We start from the raw sequence: 24,282 nt of genomic DNA, 5'->3' as shown, positions 1-24,282 counted from the left end.
TTTTTTCGACAGAATGCACCAACCAATTCACTGAGCATTATGGGACCTTTACTCTCACTAATGTGTCTGATGAACCATAACAAATTCTCTAACTGTTCACCTTACTACGTATTTTCTGATACCTTTTTGGCACAATAATATCAGTCCTGCATTTTTACTGACATCCTCGTAACTGTTCTCGTTTATCAGAGTGCAGGATTTCTTTCACTTAAACAATAACTTTTTTATGTCTAAACTAATGTTCAGGGAAACAATGAAATAAGAAGAAACTTCAGCAATGTGAAAGAAAATTTCCTTCAACATCAATTGATGTGTTCAAGTCTATACATGTGGAGTTAGTCAAGAGGTGATCTTTCAAATTACCTTCTTTTTCCTATTGGTGGAAAAGAATTCAGGTGAAAAGTCGCACACTAACAAAACATAAAAGACAACACTTACATGAATATTCAGTTCCACATTTTTCCACTGACAGAAGCGTGTGAACTTCTCACTGAAAAAGACAAAATTAATATAATGTACATAGAAAGAAAAGTAATAGTCATACAAGCATGGGTGCATGTTACATTAGCAAATAATTTCATTTTGAAAAAAACAGCTGTATATGTACTGTAGTAACAAACTACAAAAAAATACCCTTTCAGCAAAGCCACATAGATTAAGCCAAACACATAAATAACAGCAACAAGGAAATGCTTGCTAGCTGACGGCATCTCCAAGGGCATCTTAAATTTATTCGTATGTAAATGCTGATGAATCTATCACCTCATAGTTCTATACCACGGTTACAATCAGTGGTTTCCTAACCAGGAAATAGCAGAAGAAAACAAGGCAAAAAAAAAAATCATGTCTCCACAGTTCCTTCATCCTTAGGAAGAAAAAGGACAAGGTCATGGAATCAAAGGATCTTCCTCCAAAGTCTTTAATCACTGCTCTGGTTCCTGTAAGAACTTGTTGAAAAAAGGCAGACGCATCTCTCTCCAAGAGGGGTCCCAAAACTAAATGTAGTATTTCAGCTACAGTCAAACAGTAGTCATGCATAAGGAGCAAGTACAGTTGTGAAATCCACTTAGCGTAAACTGTAGATATTAAGAGTATAGTCACTGCTGTAGTCATTACTTCAGGAAAAGAGGCTGAAATCAGACATCTGGATAGACTTTCAGAAAACAGTACCATTCTCTCATGACCAGGCTGAGATCAACTAACATGTCATCTCACAATACAAAAAGGGAGGGAAAAAGGCATCAAAGGCTTCCTAAGGATGGCATACCAGAATTTAGCTTTCCTACGGGTCTACAATGACGCAAAATGTGGAAGGGGAAGGTGGGTGGATTATTCCAGTGTCCCGACCAAGACAATTTTTCCAGTCTTGTCTGTACACTGGTGCACCTGGACTAAATCCTCAGCTGACTTTGGGTGGACTAAGCAAACAAGCGTCAGAGAATGGTAGCTCCAAAAGAAGCCTGAACTCTGGAAAAGGAACTCAAACTATAACGTATGGCAAAAATATGCAATTTTGACCATGCAAGCAGCCGCCATATCATCTTTCAATTGTAAGTTACATAAAAAGGCAGGCAGCCTGAGCTCTAATAGGGTATGTTTTCAGTCTAATGGCCAAGGGTTTCAGAAGATAAAAATGAGCTACACAATCTGATAATTATTTAGAAAGAGTAGTCTTGCATATTTTTGACACATCTTTGCTGGAAAAAAGATACATACAATTGTCCACCTCTCCTGAAGTCCTTAGTGTGATGAAGAGAAAAGCAAAGCTATCTATAAACATCCAAATTATAAAACTAATACTCTCCCCTCACTTAAATAATTAAGTAAAATTTAATTCAAGCAAATTAGCAGACAGGTTTAAATTGGTTTGTGTATCCATCTTTGGCAATACAGAATAGGTTAGTCCCGAGTTTAGCTCTGTCTACATAAAACAAAAAATACAGATTTTCTGAAGATATGGCTGAAGTTCAGAACAACTGGTTCTGGCAGAAGTAATGGCTTCCAGGACAACAGTTTTCCAGGTATGGAATTTGCTGGTTTAAAGGGTGGTTTGGTAATATTGCAAAGTATGCTTTCCAACCTGTTCTGCTGCATGCAATAATTCCTGTAATTCTTTATTTTCCACACATTCAGAAATCAACATCATTTTCTGTTTCAATAATCCCATAACATGCTGTTGATATTTAAGCATATGAAACTGGCAGTTTAAGGCCCTAATTGCCAAGGTTGCAGACGTATAAACCTTCTTTCCCCATCTATCCATGCCCTGGAATCTCTATCAGAGGGGATAGGATTCTTGGCTGCAGAGGCCTTTACACCTTTGGGACCCTGTGAGATAGTTTCAGGGTCAGCAGCAGGATTTTTGAATAAAAATTTGTGGGAGTCAGGAACCCTGTAATATCTGTCTGGCTTACTAGGAGCCGGAAAGAGGGAATCAGGAGCCATGCTTGACTCCGAAAACACATAAAAAATGTCTAATACAGGTGGTATAGCCAAAGGCCTATGCTGAGGAAGAAGAAGGAAATCCCTAAGCCTCTTTTGATTCCAAGAAATCCTGACTCTCCCAATGAAAATGTTCCCTTAAAGTATGCAAGGTTTCTCCAAAAGAATAATCCTCAGGAGGAGATGCAGATGGGATGGATTCTTCTGCATCTGAATCCTCATAGGGTGGTATAGAAAAATCCTGACCAGAAGAGGAATCAGAAGAAATAGAAACCTGATCTGAAGATTCATAATCAGTGTCTTGCCTACGCCTCTTATCGGGGGAGGGGGGTTGGGAACCCCTGATCAAGGTAATTAAGTCCTCAGCCATTTTGATCATCTGTTTTTTAGACATAGGGGCCTGAGCACGTGGCTCATGCGTCGGTTTTTTAGACTTAGAAGTTGTTTTTGAAGCTGGTGTTGGTTTTATATAGAAATGCTGAGGCCTGAAAACACCCTCAGAAGCCGGTGCCTGCACAACGGCTCCAGACCCATCTGAGGGAGAGACATCCGCGGGTACAATACTCTGAGAATCTCGCGTGGTGCCCAAAGCAGAAGCAGTTCGCAAGTGCCGGTTAGCAGACTCCTGAAATTTTCGCATTCGAGTTTCAGAACTGAATTCTTCAATTAAAGCTAAGTACCCCGTTGGAAGGCAAGACACTGATTATGAAGCGTCAGATCAGGTTTCTATTTCTTCTGATTCCTCTTCTGGTCAGGATTTTTCTATACCACCCTATGAGGATTCAGATGCAGAAGAATCCATCCCACTCACTGAGTACCGGCAACTGGCTTAGGAGAAGCTTCGTCATCGGTTCTGGACCGCGACCATCTGTCTCTGTCCTTTTCTTTGTGTTTTTTGTGAACTCCGGTAGTCGGATTGCTATCCGACAACATTTCAGGGTAATTAAATCTGGATCCAAAATATTTTGAAGCAAAGATATACAGACGCTTAATAGTGTGTTGTTTAAATCTAGCACAAAACCGACAGCAAGGCAGCAAAGTACAAATGAAAATCCTTATGAGGTATTTGCCTCCCACAAGTAATGCAATTATCAACTTTTACTGACATCGGTAAGGAGCAAGAAAAAGTTTCCCCAACAGGGTACTTAGCTTTAATTGAAGAATTCAGTTCTGAAACTCGAATGCGAAAATTTCAGGAGTCTGCTAACCGGCACTTGTGAACTGCTTCTGCTTTGGGCACCGCGCGGCAAGAAAGACTGAATAAAATGGTGTCGGCTGCATGTTTTATACCCCTGATGACCTGATGTCATGGAAGAGGAGACAGCAACCAACACAGGACCCAAGACTTTGACATTCAGGCAGCATTGAAACACAAAGAACATCAACTGGTTCTGGCAGAAGTAATGGCTGCCAGAAGGACAGTTTTCCAGGTATGGAATTTGCTGGTTTAAAGGGTGATTTGGTTAGTCGCTCCAACACAAAATTCAGAAAAGACCTCTTTCAAAAACGCTTTACAAATTTTTGTGAAACGCCAATAAAGACAGGGAAAAACCTGCATGAAAAAATTAAACAGCTGCTAAGTGAACCTTAAATGAAGAGTAACTGGCTCCCTTCTTAAAAAGATCTGCTAGAGATGTGAGCACACTTGTAAGAGATGCTGACATAGGATATATATTTTGCTTCAAAATCCAGAGAGATTTTTTTTCCCCATTTTTCTTGTAAATTCTCCTTGTTGAAGGTCTCTGGGATTCAGTAATCAGATTAACCACCTCAGAAGGGAACAACTGGAAGTGGAGAAACCATGCAATCAAATGAAGAGAATGTATGTCCGGATGAGGTGGACCACACAGATGTGAGAGCAGACAAAGGTGATGGAAAAGGAGAAGGGGTCTTTCTCTTGAGAATAGGTTACAACAAGAAGAATCATATCTGGTGACACCAGAATGCATCTATGAGAATGACTTTTGCTCGGCATGCTTTGGCTTTCAGTAGAAAAGTTGTTATAAGAGGAAACAGCGGTAAAGGCATATAGTATACCTTGAGGCAAATCATATGAGAATGCGACTCTTGATAGCTGTTCCTCTTGAGGAATGATGTTGAAAGTTTTTGACATCTGGTATTAAATGGTGAAGCAAAGAGACTACAAGGTCTTCCCCTCTCCTTTTAATACCTGGTAAATTATCTTCCTGTTGAGAGACACTTCATATGGGAGCAAAATCTGTCTGTTCAACCTGTTCGCAATCATGATGAATGTTCCCAGTATGTGCATTGCTATGCAAAAATTGTACAATATTACAGCCAGTTCCATCCCCTCACAGCTTCTTTGCATAGGGGTTAAGAAAAGGTTCTACCTTTCTTGTTTAAATACTATGTCACTGTCACATTGCCTGTGAATATGGGTACCACACTCCGTGAGAAAGTCCTGACATGCCTGCAATGGTAGAAAGACAGCTCTCATCTTGAGTACAGTGATGTGCAACTGAGCCTCTTGTGCAGTCTGCATACCTTGGACTGTTCTGTTTAGGTAATGCCCCTAATTTCAGGACGGACATGTTCACGGCTACCAACGCAGTAGGAGATAGTCAGGTAAAGGAGGTACCCACAGAGATATTTTTGGTTCCATCCACCATAAACTGCTGATGCAGGTCTTTGAAAAATCTACTGTGTACTCCCTTAGGTTAAATAGCCTGATCCCACTAATTTCTGAATGTCCACTATAAAATTATGTTCAATTGTACAATATGGATGGAAGAGGCCATCAGAATGCCTGCTGCTACTGAAGACCAAGGGCTCTCCAATAAGCTTGAGACTTTGCTTAAAATGGAAGAAATCCTGTCTGGTGGCAACTCCTTTCTGGTTGACTGCATCCAACTGGCTACCGATAAATGTCAGGATTTGTCATGTATCCAGGTAAGATTTTGCCACATTGACTGTGATCCCCACAAATAGACACAGGATTAATTGTTGTCTTCCCAATAAAAACATCTCTAGAATGGGGGCTGCTAAAAGAAAGTCGTCTAGGTATGGAAAAATTCCAAACTCCTTGTAGTTGCATGCGAGCCACTACATGAGCCATATACTTGGTAAACACCCAGGGCTTCTGTGGTGAGTCTGAATGGCAGAGCTCGAAAAGTACAGTTTTGTACCTACCGTAAATATAGATGTTTGAGTGTTCACACTGCTGCAGTCATCACACTTGGGTTATCCTGCCGTCAGGCGGTCCCGCAGTCGGCCAGAGTTCCAAAGTCTTGGTCCGGCGTCGGTTGCTGTCGCTTCTTCCCTGACTTCAGTGCGCCAGGGGTATAGAACAGGCATCTGACGCCATTTTCTTCAGTTTTTCTTTAGTTTTTCTTGCCCCAGATGTCAGGTGCCCCCAAGTAGGTAGGCGTAATACATATTGCTAATAAAACATATAAAAGGAATAAAAGGAATACCTTCAGTTACAAGCAAATACACCACAAAGGTTGTACAGGATAGAAAGGTATAGAAAAGTTCAGCTAGGTCAGAGGGGATGGAGGGAGGGTAACCTGGACTGCAGCAGCGTGAACACTGGAACATCTACATTTATGGTAGGTACAAAACTGTACTATGTTCATCGTGTTACACTGCTGCAGTCATCACACTTGGGTTGAATCACAAAGCTAAGGATGGGCAGTGGAACTACACAGGGTTTGGAGAAGCTAGTAGGCCCTGCAGAACTACAGTGGCAAAGCCAGCTCTGGTTCTACAGCACAGAGGTAAGTGATAGCGCTTGGTGAAGATGTGCACTGAACTCCAAGTTGCAGCCTCCAAAATATCCTTGGTTGGTACCCCTCTAAGGAAGGCTGTTGATGTTGCTGTAGCATTGGTGGAATGGGGCCTAATGTTACCAGGTATAGTTTCTCATGGTGTGTGTAGCAGAAATGGATACAATGTCCTATCCATTTTGAAATGGTCTGTTTCGAGATGGCCTTTCCTTGTGATCCTGCAGCATAGGATACAAAGAGCTGGTCAGATTTTCTGAAAGCCTTAGTTTTATCCAAGTAATAACGTAATTGCCTGTGAATGTCCAAAGAGTGTAGGAGCCTTTCCCCTTTGTTCTGGGGGTTTGGATAAAAGGTGGGCAAATGAATGGTTTGGTTTAGGGCCACACTGGATACCACCTTTGGCATAAAGGAAGGGTTAGTTCATAAAGTGACTCTGTCTTGATGAAAAATTATGAAAGGTTCCACTGCCATTAGGGCCTGTAGCTCTGAGACTCTTCATGCTGAAGTTATTGCTAGCAGCAGGGCAGTTTTCCATTATAGAAACTGTAAATCAGCTGTAAAAGCGGGTTCAAAGGGCGGTAGTGTAAGTTTTTCCAAAACAAAGTTGAGATCCCAAGTTGGTGTTGGTGCTCTCCGGGGCGGTCTTATGTTCTTAGCCCCTCTGAGGTACTGTCTTAGTAATGGATGTGAAAATATAGGAGGATCCGTGTTGTACTGAGCAGAAATAGCTGAGGCGTGGATCTTAATAGATGAAAAGGAAAGTCCTTTGTGCAACATCTCAGTTAAATAGTGAAGAATCTGAGGAATATTTGGGTCAAGGGGATTCTGGCCTTTAGCCTGGTTCCATACGCAGAATCTTTTCCATTAGTCTGAATAGGCTTTCCTGGTGCTGGGCCTCCTGGCCTCCAGAATGACATCCAGAACAGCTTTAGAGAGAAGTGTTGACTGGTTGTTTAGGTAATTTGCATTGCAGCCAGATTTAAAGTCTTGAGCTGGATGTGTAGAATCTGATTGTTTTGCTGAGTAAGCAGGTGAGGAATTTGAGGTAAAATCCATGGTGGGCCTTGAGCCATGTTCCTTAATATTGGATAGCAGTGTTGGCGTGGCCAATCTGGAGCAATGAGCATCATTTGTGGCCTCTCTAATCTGGCTTTCAGCAGCACCTTTGCCAGAAGAGGGAGTGGAGGAAAGGCATACACTGTTAATGTTTTCCAACTGAATGAGAGGGCGTCCACTTTCCAAGCCAGTGTGTGGTATGTCCTTGTGCAAAATTTCCATAGTTGGTAGTTTTGGGGGAAGGCAAACAGATCTATGTCTGGGCCCCCCCATTTTTGAGTTATCATTGCGAATACTTGTGGATCTAGTTTCCACTCGTGAGGATCTATGATGTTTCTGCTTAGATCGTCTGCCAATGTGTTTTTCTTTCCTGGCAGGAATTGTGCTTGTAGTTGAACTTGGTAGTTCAGTGCTGTGTTCCACAAGGTCATTGCTTGCTTGCATAGGGGGTAGGAATGTGTGCCCCCTTGCTTGTTTATGTACCACATCACTGTGGTGTTGTCCGTCTTTATTAGTAGTTGTCCTGGATGTAGGAGGTCCTTGAAAGCTGTTAGGGCATTTTGTACAGCTAGCATCTCTTTCTGATTGATATGTAGATGCCTTTGATCTGCAGACCATTTGCCCTGAATACACTGTCCTGCCATGTGTGCTCCCCAGGCATAATCCGATGCAGCCGTTGTTATAGTTTGCCAGGCTGTGGGTAAGGTAAAAAAGGCTGACCCTTGTTGAGGTGACATGCCTGAGCCCACCATAGAAACTCCTGTTGAAGGCAGGGAATGAGTGGTATTATTGTTTCCAAGCTGTCGCTGTGTTGAGTCCATACGCTTTTCAGGTACCACTGTAATTTCCTCATATGCGGTTTTGCATATGGTATTAGTAGTATGCAAGATGCCATGAATCCCAAGGCCTGCAGAATTTTTCTTGCAGGGAGTTGGGTCTTTGTTGCCATCATTTGAAGTATTGAGTCAGTTGTCCTTGTTTGTCTGGCGTGAGATAAGCCATCTGGGCCATTGTATTTAAGCTGGCACCCAGGAATATTATGTCTTGTGAGGGCACTAGTTTTGACTTCTTTTCGTTTACTGTGTACCCTAGGCAACTTAATAAGTTTTTGAAAAACACCTGATGCTTTAAAAGAAAGTCCTTGCTTTCTGCTTGAATAAGGCAGTCGTCCAGGTATGGATATATTTGAATTCCTCTTTGTCTGCAGTTTTCAATTACTGGTGCCAGGCATTTTGTGAAGACCCTGGGCGCAGTAGACAAGCCAAAGGGCAGAGCAGAGAATTAGTAATGGATTGGACCTGCTATAAATCGGAGGTATCTTCTGCAATTTTGTCTGATAGGGACATGCCGGTATGCCTCCTTGAGGTCCAACGTTACTAGCCAAGCCTTCTTGCCCAGCATGGGAAGAAGTTGCTGTAGTGTTAGCATCTTGAATTTGGGTACTTCGAGATATGCGTTTAGAACTGAGAGGTCCAGAATGGGTCTCCAAGCTTTGTCCTTTCGAGGAACTAGAAAGTCTTGAGTAAAATCCTTGTCCCTGCTCCTGTGTAGGAACCTGTTGAATGGCTCTCATGTCCATGAGAGCTGTAACTTGTTCTTGAGCCTCTGCCAATTGATTTGGTGGCAGGTTAGGCATTCCTTTTATCTTTGGTAAAGTGTGAAAGTAGAATCTGTATCCTTGAGATACAATATCTAGGACCCATTTGTCTTTTGTGATGATGCACCAGCTGTCTGCAAAAAGTGTTACCTTCCTCCCAAGGGAACTGCCAAGAGGGATTTGCTTGGCAGTCTGAGGGGTAAGTCATTGTGTTTGTCTTCTGGTAGTTTGGGACCTGTCTTCTCCTCCTTTCTGGGTTGTGGCACCCCATTGTCGAGGCTTGTAAGAGCCTTGTGACTGACCTCTGCCCCTTGGGCACCTGTATTTGCCCCTCTGTGGTCTGTCAGAAGCTGGAAAGGACCAGTTTTTGGTTGGCCAATTTCTGTTGAAACGAGGGGGTTGAACCTGTAAAAAATCCTTGACCGTCTGCATACTTATCCTCCATTTTCTTTAAAACCTCTTCTAATTTTACACCTAATAAAACATCCTGCTGTAAAGGTGCATCCAATAACTTTGCTTTTACATGATCAGGTAAAGTTTGTTCTTTTAACCAAGCATGCCTACGTATGACAGACCCTGTCATTGCTGCTCTACAAGAAGCTTCCAATGAATCAAATCCACATTGCAAAGTATGTTTTCCCACTTGTTCAGCTGCATGCAACAAATCTTGCATTTCCTTGTAATCAGGCTGCTCTGTATGTGTGATCATTTTTTGTTTTAATTGAGACATCAAATACTGTTGATATTTCAGCATGTGAAACTGGCAATTTAAGGCCCTCATAGCTAGAGTAGCTGAGGTATATATTTTCTTTCCCCATCTGTCTAGTGCTCTAGAATACCTTTCAGAAGGTACAGGATTTTTAGCAATAGAGGCCTTAACCCCTTTGGGACCCTGGGAAATGGCTTCTGGGTCAGCAACAGGGCTTTTATATAGGAATTTGTGTGAGTCAGGGACTCTGTAGTATCTGTCTGGTTTGGCTGGTGCAGGAGGTAGTGAATCTGGGTTAAGGCTAGATTCTGAATAAACATCATCCACAATGTCTAACACTGGTGGAATAGCAAGTGGTCTGTGCTGGGGTAGTAAAACGAACTCTCGGAGCCTTTTCTTAGAATCAGAGTAATCCTGGCCTTCCTAGTGGAAATGTTCCCTCATGGTATGTAAAGTTTCCCCAAAAGAGTAGTCTTCTGGAGAAGATGCTGAAGGAATAGACTCTTCAGCATCAGAGTCTTCCATAAGGGGGAAAAGAATATTCCTGTTCCTCAGAAGAATCTGAGGAAATTGAAACCTGGTCAGAGGAAGCATAGTCCTCCTCCTGTCTAGGCCTTTTATCAAGAGGGGAATGGGAACCCCTGATTAGGGTAATTAAGTCTTCAGCCATCTTAAGCATCTGTTTCTTAGGCATGGGGCCTTGTACTGGAGACTGCTGTACATTCGCCTTTGCTTTTACATGAGTTTTCAGCTTTGCATAGAATTTAATAGTGAGTGTAGTCAGTCTGAAGCCACCTTCTGCAACTGAAGGCGTTTCAACTGCACCGGAATCTCCTTCAGCCATGAAGTCGGAAGGGCCTAAAGATAAAGGTTGTGGAGGCCTAGCAATCTCCTCTTGGGAATCAGATGCCGCCTGGGGTTCTGAATCAGTGGTCGTCAGGGGCTGCGTAGGCGCCTCACTGAAAACCAGAGAACCGGCGAATGGCCTAGCAGAGGCCTCGAAGTCTGGTTTGGGTCTCAGCTGCCTGTCCTTATCTTTGCATTTTTCATGCATTCCGGTCGTCGGTTGCTCCAACGGCATGGTATAATTAAATTTCCTACCAAAATAATGTCGGGCAAAATCAAACCGACGTTTTATAGTTCGTTTGTTAAACCTAGCACAAAACCGACAACCTGTGACATCGTGGTCAGGGCCTAGGCAAGGAATACAATAAAAATGAAAGTCCTTATGAGGTATTTGCTTCCCACAAGAAATGCAATTGTTAACTTTTCTGACAATGGAATGAGGCAAGAAAAGGTTCCCCAACGGGGTACTTAGCTTTACTGAAGACTTCGGTCTGAAATTTGATTTGAAAATCTCAGGAGTCGGCCAACTGGCACTTGCGAACTGCTTCTGCTTCAGGCACTGCGCGGCAAGAAAAACTGAAGAACATGGCATTGGATGCCTCTTCTATACCCCTGGCACACTGACATCAGGGAAGAAGTGACAGCAACTGACGCTGGACCAAGACTTTGGAACTCTGGCCGACTGCAGGACCGCCTGATGGCAGGATAAACCAAGTGTGATGACTGCAGCAGTGTAACACGATGAACATCTCATATTCGCTGGTTCCCACCTGAAAGCACAGGAATCTCCTTGATGAATTGGTTATTTTGATATGTAGGTATGCATCTTGGAGATCCAAACGGCATACCCAGTCTCTTACTTGCAGACATGGCAATATGGACTGCAAAGAGACAATCCAGAATGACAACTCCTTCCACAAATTGGTTTACTCAACTTAGGTTAAAAATGGGTCTGAGGTTCTTTGTCTTTTTGGGCACCAAGAAGAACTTGGGAGTAGAATCCAGAGCCTCTCTGGTCTGGTGGGAATTCTTGAAATGGCTCTTTTTCATACAAGATTTTCCCTTATCCACTTGTTTAACATGATGGCCAACCAGGTGGAGTGGCAGGCATCTCCCGAGTGCCTCCAGAGAGGCACAGTCAGGCAATCTTTCTTGACTTGTACTGACAGGATCCTCAGAAGGATTCCCTACAGCCCTGATGGTTGGGACTACCTCTGCCTCTGCCTCTTGGGTGGCATCTAAATGTGAAGCTCCCTCTACTAATGGAACCCATGTCATACTTCTACCTGATATGAGGCAGCTGGGATTTACAGAACTATATGCTTTGGGCTACTTTTTGACTCCTTTGAAAGGGCTTCTGATAGGCAAAAAAAAAGAAGTTATGTATTCACCATAACGTTCCATCTGAGTAGTTGTACATCATTTGTCTTCAACATTTGGGCTTCGGATCAGACACGGCCGCATAGCTAGCGTCTTTGACCCAAGCTCTCAGCTCCTCCCCTCTACCCATTATGCTCCCTTGTCTCCTTCCTCCCTTCAGATCGAGTCTGCTGCTCACAACAGGACATAAAACCAACCCAACAAAGCCTTACCACTAAAGATAAATGTCATACTCTGAACCAAGGAATATAAAGAATGGGCATGAAAGGTACACTTCTTCAGCACATGGTCACAACAATAGTACCAAGACATTGGGAAGGGGGAGGATGGTTGAAGACAAATGAAGTACAACTACTCAGAACATTATTGTGAAAACATAACTTCTTTATCTGAAGTAGTTGACTTCATTTGGTCTTCAAACTTTGGAACAGAGTGCCCAGCTACTTAGCACTTAGGTCCTCATGGAAGGATATTCCTGAGCACGGCGGAGCCAAAAGAAGCCCTACCTCTGGAAATTATATCCAACTTGTAGTGGGAAATGAAGGTATGAGATGAGGACCATGTGGCGGCAAAGCAATATCATCCAGCGAGACTCTGGACCACAAAACTGCTGAAGCAGCCACAGACTTGGCAGAATGTGCCTTCACCTGACTTGGCAGAGACAGCCCTCTAGCTAAATAAGCTCTGGAAATGCATTGGGAAGTCCATCTGGCAATTGTGACTTTAGAAACTGGTTTGCCCAAAAAAGGCTTAGCATAACAAACAACTGGTCAGACCTTCGAAAGGATTTGGGCCTGTCTAAATAGAAGCGTAGTTGTCGATGTACATCTAGCAAGTGCAATTTATATTCCCTCGTGTTCTGGAAATGTGGAAAAAAGACTGGCAGGTTGATAGATTGATTTATGCTGGTTTCAGAAGCCACCTTAGGCAAAAAGGATGGGTTGGTACGCAAGGAGACCACCCGTCCCAAGCAATGCCCCCCGCCCACTCGAGCTGGTAGCCATCTATGGTCACCATGGCTTTGGGCCAGGGTGGTAGAAAGGGATGATCCTTCATAAGGTCCGAAGACTGAATCCACCACCGAAGGGAGTCCCTGCACACCCGAGATATTCGGACAGGGTAAGACAAGGGTAGATCCAAAAGAGAAAACTGGATGGCCAGTGTCCATTGAAGAATGCACATGTGGAGACGTGCTAAAGGCAATAACTGGATTGTAGCTGCCATGGACCCCAAGGCTCTGAGGACTGCTTCCGCCGTTGGAACCTCTGTATGACGGACCTGTAACACATGCAGCTTTAAACTGTGTTTCCTCTGCGGAGTGAAAACAACCTGCATTTGCATCGTATCCAACCTCGCTCCCATGAAGTCCAGGCTCTGACAGGAGTCAGTGCTGATTTAGAAAGATTGATGGTTACGCCCAGATGGTTGGCTAAATGCAGAAGAGAGTCCCTGACATGATATAGCAGATGCTTGGTTGGGGCGGCAAAGAGCCAATCGTCCAGGTACAAGAAAACCTGGATACCCTGGAGCCTTAGGTGAGCCGCTACTACTACCATTACTAAAGTAATGGTAGTAGTAGCCTCAGGTGAGCCGCTACTACTACCATTACTTTAGTAAACACCTGGGGGGCAGTGGTGAGACCAAAGAGGAGGGCTCTGAACTGAAAATGATTGGCTCCTAGCCGGAAGTGGAGGAACCTCCGAGAGCGTCTGTCCATTATGATATGATAGTAAGCATCTTGGAGGTCGATCAAGCACATCCACTTGATTGCCTGCAGATAGGCAGGACAGAAAGGAGAGTGACCATCTGAAATTTCATCTTGGTATCTACTAGGTTCAGGGTGGAAAGATCCAGAATGGGTCTTAGGTCCCCCATCTTCTTTGGCACTAAAAAGAACCTAGAATAGAACCTCAATCCAGACTGGTCTGGGGGGAACCCTTTGGATGACTCTCTTTCTTAGCAGTTTTTCTATTTCCAAGACTGCTGCCTCCCTTTCAGTGGGTGGGGTATCTGGAAGGTGTCTAGGAAGAAGTGGAGGCTGGGTAAAGGGAATGGAATAGCCTCTGGATATGATCTGCAACACCCAGCGATCGTTTGTAACGGAATCCCATGCCGCTGGGTGCAGCGAAAGGTGACCCCCTGACTGCTTCCAGAGAGGAGCAGTCGGGCAATCCCTCAGGGCTGCTGCCTGGGTCTGTCCGAGAAAGGTTCTCGAGACTCAGTATTTTTTGGTCCCCCTCTGCCTCTGGGCCGGTGCCTATCGTAACCCCCCTCTGCCTCTGGGGGACGAGTTGTCTTGAGTGTCCCGGGAAAACAACGTCTAAGACTTCTGGAACCACATCTTCTTCGTCCCTCACTGATTCTTGGAGAAGGATCTTTGAGGGGGGAGAAGCGGATCCCGATGGCAGACAGAGTCTTCCCATCCTTCTCACTCTGGACCCGTGTTTCCTTCACTGACGTCCCAAAAAGGGAAGTACCGTCATATGGGTAGTTGGTAAAAGATGCCTTGAAGGGGTCAGAAAATTGACACAGGTGGAGCCAGGAATGATGCTTGATGGAGATAACTGTATCGGCCGCCCTAGCAGCTCCCTCTGTAGCATGGGAGAGATGGAGAGCAGATGGACGTATTGGAGATAGCTTTCAGAGTGGCCATGCAGGTGGAAAACGTTTTCTTCTCCACAGCCTTAATGGACTCCTGGGTCGATTCAGAGACCTCCTTGACCAGGTCACGGTGCAATCGAGTCAGGTGTGCCATGTAGTTCAGCACCCAAACAACAAAGGTCGCTGAAGCATACATCCACTTCCTGAAATGGTCCAGCGTACATGACTCGTGATCAGGCGGGTGGACCGTAGAGCTCTCCTGGGCGAGCTCTTTCTTGGTGGCCACTGCCACGACCATAGCATCCACTGGGCACCCTTTAAACCAATGCATTCTGTCCGACGGAGGGCTAAGGACTTTGTCAGGTCATTTTGGGATGGGCTCCACCGTGTCTGGTTCCTTCCACGGCCAAGATGTTAAAAAATCTACCAAGAGATCTGCGGGAGAGGACAACCAGGAAGTAGATGGGCCCATGCCAAATGTCTCGAGAAACACTGCTTTGTCCAGGGTTGGCTTTTAGGCAGACCACCCCCCCCCTGTCTACCGAAGGATTTCCATGATGTCTCCAAATGAGACATCCTCAGGGGAGGGATCAGGGGGAGCCTTCCCCTTCCTCAAAATCAGTGTCTGAAGTGAGGGACTCTGAAGGGGAGTCTAAGTGCCTCCTCCTGCATGTTTGTCCCAAGTGGAGCATCCTGGGGCAAAACTGGCACAAGCTGTCCTCTGAGAGGACAAGATGGTAGGGACTGTACTCAATCCAGAGGGGGTCAGGACCGAGTCCAAAGAGGAGATGGTCAAGGGTCTCAAAGGAATCGAGAGGACTTCTCCACCACATCGCATGCAGAAGGGGAATGGACCTCCTTAGCCAATCCCAACAGAGCTGTACCCTTCTGATCCAACAGGGGAGTCAAAGCAGAGACTCTAGGAGCCGAGAGAGACAATGTGCTCAGACCGGCTTGGAGACGACAGCACCCACTCAGATCCAACCCCAAGACAACTACGGCTCAGATAGCTCAGATCCGACGTGGTCGGATCTGACCCACTCAAGGTTACTGCCAGCGACGACTACAGTCAGCGCTGACCCCTTGACCCACAGGGAACTCAGCTCAAGGGCTCCGAAACCACCAGTCGGATCGGAGAAGGATCTATTGGGGAGAAAAAAAGGTTGCGAGCACCCCCTCTGGAGCTACAGGGTGCTGGCAAGATCCCATCTGGATTTGGGTGCAGATAAACTTCCGCATCATCTTGTCTATCTCTGCTTCAGTAAGACTCCGGGTGGAGCAGAATGAAGACGCCACAGAAGCAGGCCTAGATGCATGCTGGGGGGGGGGGGGGGTGACAGGCGACCTAACCCTAACAACCTCTGGCTTTGTAGAGAACCTTGGGGAGCAGAAGCGAGGGGAACTAGGCCTGGAAACGGAAGCCAATTTCCGTTGAGGACCGGCTGGCGCAGAGCAGTCGGACGGCCTGCTTGCGGGGCCTATCTTTCTTGGCCTTTTCCAATTCCGCAGGCCACTTAGCGGGTGTTTGAGTCCCTGAGGCCTGGGAAGGGGAAGACCATGCAGTAGTCGAGCTAGAAGAGGTGGGAACAGCCATTCCCAATGCAGGCAAAAGGCCCTTGACAATAAGTTTGTTCCTCCTATCCTGAAGTGATCTGGGGTTAAACCCAGTGCAGATAGGACAGGAGATATCAAGATGTGCGGCTCCCAGGCACGCCACACACAGAGTGTGGCCATCAGTCCCAGAGAGCTTATGGCCACACTCTGAGCAATGCTTGAAACCCGGTTTAGGAGTTTAAGACAATCTCCCAAAGGAGGTCCAAACATACTCACACTTAAAACAGAAAAGAAGGAAAGGGTTTTTTTTTTGTTTTGTTTTTTTTTAACCAGACTGTCACGGAGAGGAGAGATAAAGGTAAGATAACAGAAGAGAAATCACTTACAAACCCTCAGAAAATTCACCACGAAACACTTCACTGCCAAGAGCACGACTCACACTGCTTGCTATATCAGCGGCAAATGAGATCTGAAGGGAGGAAGGAGACATGGGGCATTATGGGTAGAGGGGAGGAGCTGAGAGCTCGGATCAAAGATGCTAGCTATGCGGCCGTGTTGGATCCATGTCTGATCCAAAGCCCAAAGGTTGAAGGCCAAATGAAGTCAACTACTTCAGATCTTTACCCCAACAACTGTGAGCATTGTGCCCTCCTGCTCACATTGCAGCAACCTCCTCACCTTTTGCCCAGGAATGAAGGTGCTGTCAAAAGCAGTACTGAAGAATGTCACCTTAAATTAGTCTGTGAGGTCTGTAAGGCACAGTCAGGCTTGTATCCTCACTGCCATGCCACAGCCTACTACTCTAGCTGCCTCATCCATTGCACTACAGATGAAAGACATGATTAGTGAGGAGATGGAACTTCTTGTTGCCACTTGGCTTTCCAACTGTGTCCCCAAGTCACCCACGGGCAACTGTTACAGTGTGTCAGCAGCTTCCTGAGCCAAGTCCATCTGAAATCTAAGCATACGCTCTATGTAGTTCAAGGCTCTGGCCAAGAAGGCACTGGATACATACACTCACTTCCCTCGTCAATGCATCATCCTAGATCCCTAGTCTATGCATCATCCTAAACTCTCTAATCAGGGAAAGAATATCCTGGCCATCCTCTGGGATATCTTTCTTGGTGGTAGCAACCACAAATATTGAATCTGCAAGGAGTCCTTTGTTCCAGTGCTCTCTATCTTTACAGGTCCCCAGCACTCATTCGAGTTTATATGGTAATGGTTCTGTTGCATACAGTTCTTTTCAAGTTTACAACATAACACGTCTACTAACTTGTCTGCCTGAGGCACTACCTAAACCATTACGTTAGACAACTTGCAGGCCTCCTGCAAAAATCTCTTCCTCTGGGGAGATGAGGTCAATGGGCCAGGATCTCCTCTCTCATCTCCAGGATCTCTCCATATGTGGTGTCACCTGGAAGATTTACTGGTGGAACCTCCCCTTTATTGACATCTGTAAATAGGTAGGATGACTCCAAAGGGGAAATGATACGCAGTGTCTTACACTGCCTCTTCCTGGTGGACTAGGAAGGCAGTCATCAGAACTCTCCTGGGGAGAAGTAGCTCCAGATCACATTAATATAGGCCTACTGGTTCCTCTGTCCTTTTGCAGCACAGATGACGAATGGTTGAAGGCTCCAGCATTAGAAATGTCTCTTGATGGAATCATCATATCCTCCACAAGTCATTTTCAAGATCCTATTTCAGGTCTCTTCCACGCCATTTGTTCTTCTAAGGAATTCAAAGCCAGAGCTGCTGACACCATTGAAATGCCACCAACCATCTGCACCAAAGGCTCCTTGGCTGAGGTAACCACAGAGACTTTCAGAGCTGAGGGGTCAAATGACAAACACTCAGATACCAACAATAGCAGCTCAACCCTTCCACCCTAGTGGTTCGCTGCATCAACATAGTCAGTGCAGAAGAGGCCAATGTCAGAGAAATGTGTTCGTGTCAGTGCTGATTGCATCACTACCAGTGTGGAAATGGGGCCCAAAGGAGAAGAGACTAGAAAGTTAAATGATGGAACTTCTCAAGCCACCCAAGGAGCTATGGGGGCTAAGATGGCACCATACTGTAAGCTGGACCTTCACAAAAGCCATCATCATATTCTCTCAATTCAAACAGACAGTGACCCTAAGGACATGTAGTAGTGCAAAGAAAAAAATGGATACAGGACTGGGTGTCAGGAATCTGGACAATTCTTGCTGTGATGAAAAAAAAAGAAGTTATGTCTTAACCATAACATTCCATCTGGGTTGTTCATCTTCTTTCATTCATCACTGATGGGCTCAGAACCAAGTTGGCCTATTACCAAGCTCGCGCCGGCCAAAAAAACTCTCGAGCTAAGTCTTTATCCAGAATGCCCTTCTCCCTGTTACCTCAGATCGAGTTTGCTAAGAAAGGAAGTAAAGTTGAGGCCACTTCTATGCAAGTACTCTAGTGCACCTTTTAGACCCAAAGCATCCCCCAGGAGCCTTTGGAGGGGGAAGGAGGGTGGGAAGTGATGAATGAAAGAAGATGAACAACACAGATGGAACGTTAGGGTAAGACATAACTTCTTTATCTGATGTTGTTAATCTTCTTTCCATTCATCACTGATGGGACAGAATCCCAAGCTACCTTGAGGTCCATGGGCGGCCCTTATGGAAGAACATTCCTGAGTACCATTGAGCCAAAGGCAGCTCTCCCTCTAGAGACCAGCTCCAATTTGTAATGACTGACAAAGGTATAAGGCTTAGCCCAAGTAGCTGCTGCACAGATGTTATCCATGGATGTCCTGGAATGGAATGCTATAGAGGTTGCCATAGATCTAGTGGAGTGGGCTTTAACTTTTGGCTTGGATTAATTATGGAGGGAATAGGTGACATGTTTGCAGTCCCTCAGCCATTTCGATAATGTAACCTTAGAAACAGCCTCTCCCATTTTAGGTCCCACAAAGGAGATGAAAAGCTGTTCAGATTTACGGATAGGTTAGGTCCTGTCTAGGTAAAATCTCAATGGTCTATGTACATCTATGGTATGAAGGCAATCCTCTCCTCTATTGGCAACATTTGGAAAGAACACTGGTTTATCAATGGACTGGTTAACAGAGAAATCAGAAACAACTCTGTGAAGAAAGGATGGGTTAGTTCGAAGTGACACACTGTCTTTATGAAAGACCAGATAGGGCCTCTTGATAAACAATGCCTGCAGCTTCGAAACTCTTCTGGCAGAGGTAATAGCTACCAGGAAAGTACAGTTTTGTACCTACCATAAATGTAGATGTCCGATAGGAATGCATCTGCAGTCCTTACAAATGGGTTGTCCTGTCGTCAGGCAGCCCTTCGGTCGGCCGGATTCCAAAGTCTGGGTCTGGCTTCGGCTGGTGTCGCACTTCACCCGACGTCATCGCTGCAGTTTTTCGGGTATAAAGGCATCAGCCGACGCCATTTTCCTCAGTGTTTCTTGCCCCAGATGCCAGGTGCCCTCTTGGATGGCTAAATTTGGATAAATGCCAATGTTTCCAAATAGTAGAGAGCAAACACATAAAATAAGCATGTATGTACATATATACAAACAAATACACCATAACAGATCCTCCCCAAGCTAGCTGAAGGATGGCAAATACCCTAGGAGTACCACAGAGGGGAAGGTGGGTGGGTAATCCTGACTGCAGATGCATTCCTATCGGACATCTACATTTATGGTAGGTACAAAACTGTACTATGTCCTTCAAGGATGCATCTGCAGTCCTTACAAATGGGTAGAATACCATAGTTAAACTAGGGGAGGAGGAAAAAAGGAGAGATTATGGTGTAGTTAGGATCCCTTGCAAAACAGCAGTGGCAAAACCTGCTCGGGATCTAGAGTATAAAGGTAAATTGTAATGCTTGGCAAATGTATGCACGGAGGTCCAAGTAGCAGCCTCTATAATGTCCTTGGTAGCCACTCCTCGTAAGAAAGCTGTGGTAGTGGCTGTAGCCCTTGTGGAGTGAGGCCTGATGTTCTCTGGAGTTTTCTTTCCATGGTAGGAGTAACAAAATCTAATGCAATTTCCTATCCATTTGGAGATTGTCTGTTTTGAAATTGGTTTTCCTTCCTTTCCTGTTGCATATGCTACCAGAAGCTGGTCAGTTTTTCTATTGGACTTGGTCCTGTCCAGGTAGTAGCGTAATTGTCTATGTACATCCAAGGTATGCAAGAGTCTTTCTCCCTGTTCTGTGGGTTGGGGAAGAATGTAGGTAGGTGGATAGCCTGATTTAAAGACACTCTGGATACCACCTTAGGCATAAATGTAGGATTTGTTCTCATGGACACTCTATCTTGATGGAAGATCAGGAAGGGTTGCACTGCCATTAATGCCTGTAGTTCAGAGACCCTTCTTGCTGAAGTTATTGCTAGCAGGAAAGCAGTCTTCCAGGATAAGTATTGTAATTCTGCTGTTGCTGCTGGTTCGAAAGGGGGAAGTGTCAATTTTTCTAGCACAAAGTTCAAGTCCCATGCTGGCAATGGTGGTTTCCTGGGAGGTTTTACATTTTTAATTCCTCTCAGAAACTGTCTGAGCAGAGGATGAAAGAAGACAGGAGGATCCAAGCTGTATTCTGCTGAAATAGCTGATGCATGTATCTTGATGGAAGAATAGGACAGGCCTGTATGGAAGAGCTCTGCCAAGTACTCCAGGATGTTGGCTATGTTTACCAGTGTCACATCTATTCCCTTTGCAGTACTCCAAATGAGATATCTTTTCCATTTTGCTGCATAATTCTTTCTTGTTGAAGGTCTACGAGCCTCCAGGATTATGTCTTTAACCCTTTGGGATAAATTTGGGTTAGTTGCTCTTATGTAATGTTCCAGGCAGTTAGCTGCAGAGTTTTCAGGTTTGGATGCAGGATGTTGTAGTTGTTCTGTGTTAACAATAATGGGATCAGGGGTAGTGTCCATATTTGTTCCAGAGACATGCTCCTCAGCAATGGGTACCAATGTTGTCTTGGCCAGTCTGGAGCTATCAGAATGATCCTTGGACGTTCCTCTTTGATCTTCAAAAGCACCTTGTGCATCAAAGGAAGTGGTGGGAATGCGTATGCTGTCAGGTTTTTCCAACTGAAAGATAGGGAGTCCACCTTCCAAGCAAGTGGGTGGTACGCCCTTGTGCAGAATTTCTTTAGCTGGTGATTGAGTGGGGATGCAAATAAGTCTATTTGTGGTAATCCCCATTCTCTTGTGATGGCTTTGAAGATGTCCGGATGCAGCGTCCATTCGTGGGCATCTGTGGTAGTTCTGCTTAATATGTCTGCTAGAATGTTTTCTTTTCCCGGTACAAAAATTGCTTGTAACTGAATGTTGTAGCTCAGAGCCACATCCCATAGGTTCAGTGCCAGCCGGCATAGAGGATATGAATGTGTGCCTCCCTGTTTGTTGATGTACCACATAACTGTGGTGTTGTCTGTCCTTATCATCAACTGACCTTCTTGGAGAAATGGTCTGAATGACTGGATTGCCAATTTTACTGCCAGCATTTCCTTTAGATTTATGTGCAGGCGCAGCTGGTCTTGAGTCCATAAACCTTGTATGCACTTGCCCAGCATGTGTGCCCCCCAACCGAGGTCTGAGGCATCTGTCGTGATGGTTTGGTTTGGTTGACTGTTGCAGAAGGGCAATCCTGTGTTTGATTGACAGGCCTGAGCCCACCATAGGAAGTCTTGCTTCAGGCATGGGATTATTGGAATTTTGGTTTCTAGGCTGTGCTTGTGTTGGGACCACAAATTCTTTAGGTACCACCGCAGCTTTCTCATATGCAGTCTGGCATGAGAGACCAGAATTATGCAGGATGCCATGAAGCCTAGGGCTTGTAGTACTTTTCTTGCAGTTAGATGGTTCTGCTTTGTTAATGCCAAGAAGTAGAGAGGTAGTTGCTCTTTCTTTTCTGCAGTTAGGAATGCCATTTGTTTTGATGTGTCCAGCTCTGCACCCAGAAAGGTTATTCTTTGGGATGGAATCAGCCTTGACTTTTTTATATTGACTGTATATCCCAGGGCTTGCAGCAGGTAAATGACTCTTTGTAAGTCTTCTGTTAGCTTGCTTTTGTTGTCCGCTTGTATCAGGCAGTCGTCCAGGTAGGGATAAATTTGGATCCCCTGAAGTCTGCAATGAGCAATTACTGATGCCAGGCATTTCGTGAACAATCTGGGCGCAGTAGATAAGCCAAAGGGCAATGCTGAGAATTGATAATGCTCTGATCCTGCAAGAAATCTGAGGTATCTTCTGCAAATTGGTCGTATGGGGACGTGCAGGTATGCCTCCTTGAGATCTAGAGTTACCAGCCAAGACTCCTTGCCCAGCATGGGAAGAAGCTGCTGTAGGGTCAGCATTTTGAATTTTGGAACAATGAGGAATGTGTTTAAAGCGGACAGGTCTAGAATAGGCCTCCATTTGTTCTCTTTTCTTGGTACCAGGAAGAGTCTGGAGTAAAATCCCTTTGCTTGCTCCATAGATGGTACCTTTTCCACAGCTCTCATTCTTAATAGTTGAGATATTTGTTTTAGAGCTTCTGCCCTTTGAGTAGGTGGTAGGTTTGGCATTCCTCTCTTTCCTGGTAGAGTATGGAAATGGAACCTGTAACCTTGATCTATAGTTTGCAAAATCCATTTTTCCCTTGTGATGCAATGCCAGTTCTTTGAAAATAAGGTTAGCTTTCCGCCTAAGGGTGCTTCTAGTTGTTCCCTGGTAGGCGGTGCCACAGCCAAGTCACTGTGATTGTGTTGTTGTAGTGGTGGTGGCTGCGTCCGTGCCTCGCTGGTTGTTACCTTGCCACTGGCGTCCCCTGAAGGCACCCCTGGATTGGTTTCTGCCTCTAGAACGCCTATTCCTGCCTCTCTGTGTCTTAGAGGAGTCCGGAAAGGACCAATTCTTGGAGGGCCAGTTCCTGCTAAACCTTGGAGGTTGAACCTGTAAGAAATCTTTCACTGTTTGTACAAATTTCGCCTTTTCTTCCATCTTTTTTAGTACCTGCTGTGCAGGGGAACCAAATAAATTGACCTTGTCCATGGGTGCATCCAAAAGCTTTGATTTGACATGGTCTGGCAATGCCTGTTCTTTTAACCATGCATGTCTCCTGATAACTGTGCCAGTCATGGCTGATCTAAAAGAAGCCTCCAGTGCATCATAGCCACATTTTAAAGAATGGTTACTAACCTGCTGTATGTTATGTACCATATCCTGAACATATTTTTTATCTAAAGATTCTTCAGAGGACAGCTTTTTAGTTAACTGGTCAAGCATAAACTCTTGATATTGAATCATATGAAATTGACAGTTCAAAGCCCTAGCTGACAAAGTAGCAGAGGTGTAAACTTTTTTACCCCATCTCTCTAAGGACCTGGATTCCCTTTCAGAGGGGAGGGGGTTTTTAGTAGAAGTAGCTGCTACAGCTCTAGGGCCCTGGGAGATAGTCTCTGGATCTGCAAAGGGAGCCATGTATAAATGGTGATGAGTGTCCGGGACCCTGTAGAACCTATCGGGCTTAGCAGGAGCCGGAGGTAATGAATCAGGAGCAGTGCAAGCATCATTAAATGCATCATCTACAACAGAAAGAACTGGAGGTATAGCTAAAGGCCTATGTTGTGGCAAATGTAGAAAGGTTCTAAGCCTTTTTCTGGAGTCTGAGAAATCTTGGCCCTGCCACTGAAATTGTTCCCTCATAGCATGCAAGGTTTCCCCAAAGGAAAATTCCTCAGGTGGAGAGGCTGAAGGAATGGACTCTTCAGCATCAGAGTCTTCGTAAGGGGAATAAGGAGCCTCAGGAGGGTCTGTATGTTCTGAGTCATCAGAGGAATCATCTGTGGATACTGGCTCAGGGGGCTCTGCTCTAGGCCTCTTTTCTGGAGGTGGGTGAGAGGTCCTGTCTGGATGAGGCTGGGATCCACGAATTAAAGAAATGAGATCCTCAGCCAAAGAAAGCATATGGGAGCTGGTGCTGGGCCTGTGTGAGGGGGGTTTGGCAGGCACCGTTTTTGAAGCTTTGGCTGCTTTAGCCCTGGCAAAGGCCTTAATAGACATGGCTGCAGGAGGCCTAGCAGCTCCACGTGCAGGGGTTGAAATATCCAGGGGAATAGTGTCTGATAATTCCTGAGAAACCGCAACAGAAGGTTGGATTTCAGAAGCCGATTCTACCAGGTTAGAGGAGGCCTCGGTAGAAGGCATGGTTTCGGCTGAAGAAAGAACCGCTTGCTCGGTTTCGGCCGAAACCGAGACACTCGCGGTTTGCTTAATCGCGGTTTCGGCCGAAACCACGGACCGCGAGTGTCGGTCCTTTTCCTTGCATTTTTTGGTAATTTGCGTTGTCGGAGGATCCGACGGCATAATATAGG

General features: G+C 45.2%; 1 protein-coding gene across 1 annotated transcript in view; it reads right to left on the bottom strand.

Moving 5' to 3' along the window:
* Positions 1–24,282, bottom strand: part of LOC122811972 (beta-adrenergic receptor kinase 1-like) — a 2,445,913-nt gene that overhangs the window by 1,441,699 nt on the left and 979,932 nt on the right. Inside the window, exon 7 of the mRNA XM_044084173.1 lies at positions 439–490. Within this exon, the coding sequence (XP_043940108.1) occupies positions 439–490 (52 nt within the window). The remainder of the gene's footprint in view (positions 1–438; positions 491–24,282) is intronic.

This window comes from Protopterus annectens, chromosome 9.part0 (assembly GCF_019279795.1).
Source record: "Protopterus annectens isolate FY-2018-M chromosome 9.part0, PAN1.0, whole genome shotgun sequence".
Classification (NCBI taxonomy): domain Eukaryota; kingdom Metazoa; phylum Chordata; order Ceratodontiformes; family Protopteridae; genus Protopterus; species Protopterus annectens.
The sequence above is the reverse complement of the archived record's forward strand: the minus strand, read 5'-3'. Positions and strand labels throughout refer to the sequence as shown.